The 5715-nt window shown below is 49.9% G+C and overlaps 1 protein-coding gene across 1 annotated transcript; it reads left to right on the forward strand.

The window, feature by feature from the left end:
• Nucleotides 1-2110: 2110 nt before the first annotated feature.
• Nucleotides 2111-3331, forward strand: LOC147461680 (uncharacterized). Its single transcript, XM_086501530.1, has one exon. It carries the CDS (start codon nt 2232-2234, stop codon nt 3285-3287), a length of 1056 nt encoding a protein of 351 aa, XP_086357656.1. The 5' UTR covers nt 2111-2231; the 3' UTR covers nt 3288-3331.
• The last annotated feature ends 2384 nt before the right edge of the window (nt 3332-5715 follow it).

Consider the following 5715-nt stretch of genomic DNA (forward strand, 5'->3'; position numbering starts at 1 on the left):
CATGATAGCCTTAAGCCAAATTGCATGTGGCAAAGCGTAGCTTTATGGAGTACACGTAATAGCTTCAAGCCAAATTTAGTGGGAAACTAATTTAGTACATACAAAGTACACATGATAGCTTAAGCCAAATTGCATGTGGCAAAGATTAGCTTTTGACCATACATAAGTGACCTGAGCGGCATTGTTGAGCCAAAGATACAAAATTTTTCCTCTTTGCTAGAAGAAAGAGACGAGTTTCTCAAAGATTGCTTCTCTCTTGCTTCAAGGCAAGGGCAAAAGCTTTCGACAAAAGAGAGCCGTGTCCTACTCTTCATGTGAGCTCTATGCTGAGGATGATCATTTTTCCACAGGAAGATTCAAACACAACAATTTGGAGAAGGAAAAAGTTGTTACTTAGTGGGATCCCCCCCTTAGCCCCTTAAAAGTGAATGTCAATTATAGAGCCCTTCATCTACGTGGAGGTCCCTTTTGAAAGAATGGGGCGCTCTGTAAAACTAGAGCTAACTATTTATTGGCGTCGAATCTATCTCACTTTCTATCTCTTGCCCTCCTACAAAGGGTTGTACAATGGGATCGATGGTCGGGGTTGAGGGGTGGGATCTCGAGGCGGGCTAAACACGGCCGAGCAAAAAGCTAGGCGCAATAAACTTGGCCAACGAGAAAAACGAGGCGCGCCGTCGGGATTTGAGTTCGTGACCTTGCAGTCCAGGTTTAGGTTCGTATAGGCTAACCACCTCACCCGTGCGTGCATCATGTATGCACAATCGTTTTTATAACCTTATATTATGAGGTGACATGCATTCCCCAGGTTTTCCAAGTTTATGGCCCGTCCAAGTTTAGTTTTTGATTTGACTCTTGCGGCTGCAATCTCCTCGGATGTCATGCTTGAACTTCTTTGCCCTTGATCCCATTACCCCCCTCTTAAATATAGGTGTTACTTAGTGTGGAGGTGTGAACCTATGCCCCTTGATAGTTGTCGATGGATAGGTGCTTAGGGCATAGGCTGCAACTGATGGACATGGTAATTCTTTAATGTGGGGGGTTATTGAGGCACCCCCAATAAAAATGTTGTACCAACCCTACTAGTATGATAGGCTCCTACTGGGAGAAAGGAAATAAAATTCATAAGTTACTAAGATTCCCTCTACTCCCCCCTTTCGCATGCGCCTCCTCTCCCCTCTCCTTGTTGTTGCTCGTGACCTGAACTACCCATTCTCAAACACCGCGACCATCACATCCAGGTTTCCATCCCTCCTCCTGCCTGTGCCCCATCCCTCCTACCTGCGCGGCAGCTCTCTCCCTTTCTCTCACCTGGAGCACACCTCTCTCTCTCTCTCTCTCTCTCTCTCTCTCTCTCTCTCTCTCTCTCTCTCTCTCTCTCTCTCTCTCTCTCTCTCTCTCTATGTTTGGTATTGCAGGCCTCTCTCTCTCATGAAGGCCTCGAGAAGCAGTGCAGATCGATGGTCCAAGGCTGGCGCGGGAGGGGAGAAACCCTAAGAGGAGGGACAACAAGGGCGGAGGCAAGAAAGACGAGAGAGAGAGAGAGAGAGAGAGAGAGAGAGAGAGAGAGAGAGAGAGAGAGACCCAAATTGGGAAAAAAGCCTCACGGAGCTTGATTCAAACGCAGTGCGGGACCGCACACACACACACACACACACACACACACACACACAGAGAGAGAGAGAGAGAGAGAGAGAGTCAAATTGGGAAAAAAGAAACAAAATGCATGGCCTCCACGTGCCTTGGCTCCCTCCCCTCTCACTCTCAGCCTTCGACTAAACCTCCGATTCAGAGGGTGTTAATGATACATTTTTTGAATTTTCTCCAGCTGGTACCCCATACTCGATCGTGTTGCATGGGGCAGGCAAGCCGCAATGGAAAGGTCCTTCAAAGGCAAAATTAGAGAGCCTATGGGGGAGCCCCCTTAGGAGCCCATGAAGAGCTCTCTTAAGGTGTGCCGCGTTTCCTCCTGGTTTTAACGTTTGAGCTTCCAAGAAACCATTGCTATTTTAGCAAATTGCCACGATAGGCGTACTTGGCAGGTAACGAGCAAGGACAGATGTCAAAGGTTCTGTCACAATAAACCTTAAGGCGCCTACGGGGAAGCTAGGAACTGGCTGCTGGCACATTGTTCATCCATAGGTAATAAGCGGCGTCTGTGTTTGCATCGAAGGCGACAACAATTTCTTTGGCAAGAGCCAAACTCTTGATTACAGAGCAGCGTTTTGTGGATGGGGACACAGTCGCTCGGGGCCATGTCATCCTTGCGCTCCGCTTGCTGCCATGGCTCCTGCACGAGCTCAGGCACAGGTGGCGCTGCTGCCTTGGCCTTGCTCGCCGGCAGTGTGTGCAAATTCAGGTTCAACATGCAGACCGCCACCCACCGCCCTGTTGCTATTCTGCAGGTCGACGCCAATCCAATGATGCAGAGCCTCACCTGGCCTTCCATCTATGCACCTCCGCCGCCTCCCACTCCACCCGCAGACTCTTCCCCTCTTCTCTTTCGGCAGCGCATCGCCGGAACAATCGACCACCCCTTGCGCTCAGCTCCTGATGTCAAACCCTCCGTCAACCCCGCCCCAGATGTCAAGCCCTCCATTGATCCCTCCCCCTCTGTCCCTGATCCCAATCTGCCTCCCCCATCAGACCCCACCCCACCCCAGGTTGCACCTGAAGTCTACCCCAATGTCTCGCCTTCTCCCAACGAGCCCGAGGTGCCGACACGGCCGCAGGAGATTCCTTTGACTAGCCCCTCCACCCCGGAGGCTCAACCTGTTGTAGCTCCACCTGAGGTGCCCTCTCCAACCATTCCACAGGAAATCCCTTCGAACCCAGTACCATTGGAGGTGCCTACTACCCCGTCCACAGCGCCAAGTACTTCACCGACTCCACCAGAGATACGATGCGTGGCTGTGGATGCTTCTGTTGCAGTCCCAGAGTTCCAGCAAAGATTTTTCTCTTCAAAGAAAGTAAAGGCAGGTTTTGGTCCTCCCATCTCTCCACCCAACACACCACCCATTACACCCCCAGGAGTGCCCCAGCCCACACTGCCTCCGACAACAGTCCCGATCCCGCCACCAGGCACACCACCCCCTTTCCCTCCACCGCAGACTCCGCCCATTCCTCCAGGCTCCCCTGAGCCTGTGCCTCCACCGACCACGCCCCCGCTCACTCCGCCACCGGGTCCAGAAATTCCACGGGTGCCCCCCCTGGCCCTGATGTTAGGCCGCCTCCTGGCATTCCTGACACTCCCCCGTCCATATAGAGCAGGCAACAGATATAATTGAGAGCGAAGGCTCTCTTTTTTGTAATTAATCAGCTCATTACTGTCTGATGTCTTGGCAGAGAGAGATTTATCTGAGAAACTTGGATTTCAAGTAATTAAATTGTGTCATGGTATGACATTTGGGTATAGCAAAACGGTAAATGGGTATCATGACATATACTTACTTTTGATTGTTTTTTTTTTTGGGGGGGGGGGGGGGGGGCCATCAAACAAACTTTTTATAGCCTTGTATATCAATATTACTAGTACGGCAGGGACGACCTCTCTCTCTTTATGGCGTGCAAAGAGGCTTGTTTTTGTTTTGGACTTTAGCTTTCGGGTTGCAGATTGCAATGAGTGTAAAGGGCTCCCCTTTCGCCATATTATTATCAATATTATTTAGTTGAAGATTAAATGGTTTGTTGGATAGAGGATATGTCTTGAATGGTTTGTTGGATAGAGGATATGTCTGTCAATTCGGAAAAAATCCAAACTGAGGGGAATCGGTGGAGATCCACTAAAGAGGCCCGAAGAAAGACGAAGAAAGGGGGGACAATAGCAAGGCGGTTGGTAGTCAAAGTCTTTGTGCTTCTGGTTCTCTCGCTCTCTAGAAGTTTGTATGCGAGCGGCGGGGAGGTGTTGAAGATTAAATGGTTTGTTGGATAGAGGATATGTCTGTCAATTCGGAAAAAATCCAAACTGAGGGGAATCGGTGGAGATCCACTAAAGAGGCCCGAAGAAAGACGAAGAAAGGGGGGACAATAGCAAGGCGGTTGGTAGTCAAAGTCTTTGTGCTTCTGGTTCTCTCGCTCTCTAGAAGTTTGTATGCGAGCGGCGGGGAGGTGTTGGGTGGTTAAAGGAAGCCTCTTCTCTCTCGGTCTCTCTCTAGTTTGTAGAGAGAAATCTCGAGTCGGCAACCAACTCTCTCTCTCTCTCTCTCTCTCTCTCTCTCTCTCTCTCTCTCTCTCTCTATAGGAGGAGATGAGGACAAAGCGGGGATGCTTATGCAGCTGTAGACAGAGACGATGAGTTTGTGTTATCTCTCTCGCTCTGCTGTGTTGGTTTTCAGGCCCTTCGACCCAGCTCAGCCTGGTTCCAAACAGCCTACGGGCTGAAGGGGACAGAGTTGCAAGCCGTTTTTTTTGTGGCCTGTAACTCCGTCCACAGAGTTCGCTCTTCCACATAGCGAACATGGCAAATATCTACTAACATTCTATGGCAGAAGGGGGAGTCTTTTACACGTGTCGCAATCTACAATCTGAAGGCTAAAGTCCAAAACAAAAACAAGCCCCTTTGCACGCGATAAAGAGGGAGAGACGGGGGGGGGGGGGGGGGGGGGAGAGAGAGTCCGTCGAAGGCGACCGGCCGTACTAGTCTCCTAGAATTAGCGAGTGGAAGATAAGAGGAGGGTTTGAAGGTTTTGAGGTGAGTTCCTTGGCCCTTTTGAAAGGGCTAACAAGTTGGTTATGGAGGCGTGGTTCTTTGGTACTCGTGGGGACATACTGGTGCACCTTTTAAAAAAGACATTAGTTTACTACGAAGATTCTTGCTGTTTATTGCACTTGGGCATAACATTATAGGGGAAAAAATGATTGTAGCACCTGTACGCAGCGAGCAGAGGATTGCACTACGAGATGCATGCAGGAGCAAATATCTACATGGTGCAGGGAGTGGGTGTTCAGCTTTGCAGAGTGATGAAGGGATGAGCTTGGTGGAGGGAAAATGTAGAGGAGAGGCAACAGGCCTTGTGCCTTTGTCCTCGAACAATGCCCATTCATTTGCAGCCTCATCTTGTTATGCTACAGCCCCTCCATTCCTTGGCCGCAAACAGGGCGTGCCCTCAGCACCGTCGCAACCGGCCTTACTCACCCATCTCGTCAACTTGTGTCTTGAAGGCATTTTGTACTCGGCAGAGAAAGGGAGGGAGGACCCTACACGAGAGAGAGAGAGAGAGAGAGAGAGAGAGAGAGAGAGAGAGAGAGAGAGAGAACCGTCCGTTCTACATGCAGTCTAGTAGTTCTCCTTTTGTGTTTTCCAAAAAGTGAGCACCATAAATTAAAATAATCTGAGAAGATTCTATTCACATTTCTTTTTCAAAAATCGTAGGACATACTCTTCTCTTGGACTTTGTTTGACCAGGTGCCCTTGAGAGCGCCAATGGTATGAAAATTGTCCACGGCAAGTGTTGGTAAATCATTGGGTGGCGAATACCGCCATGTTCATTCCTTAGCAAGGAAATGCTTATGGAGGCTCTTTAGAGATAGCTTGAGCACATGCAGGTCTCCGGTCTCTGCCTCCGACCCAAAAGTTCATGAAGCCCACTAGAACCCCACCACGCCCCTGCACTTAGCTACCGGGGCTCTCACCGGCACCACCGAGACGTCAATAGGCGAGCCTTAACGGTCATCCCCGACGAGGAGTCGTTTCCTTGGATTTGAGCGTTGGTATTG

The sequence above is a fragment of the Adiantum capillus-veneris genome, chromosome 3, assembly GCF_014529385.1.
Source record: "Adiantum capillus-veneris isolate H3 chromosome 3, ASM1452938v2, whole genome shotgun sequence".
Lineage (NCBI taxonomy): Eukaryota > Viridiplantae > Streptophyta > Polypodiopsida > Polypodiales > Pteridaceae > Adiantum > Adiantum capillus-veneris.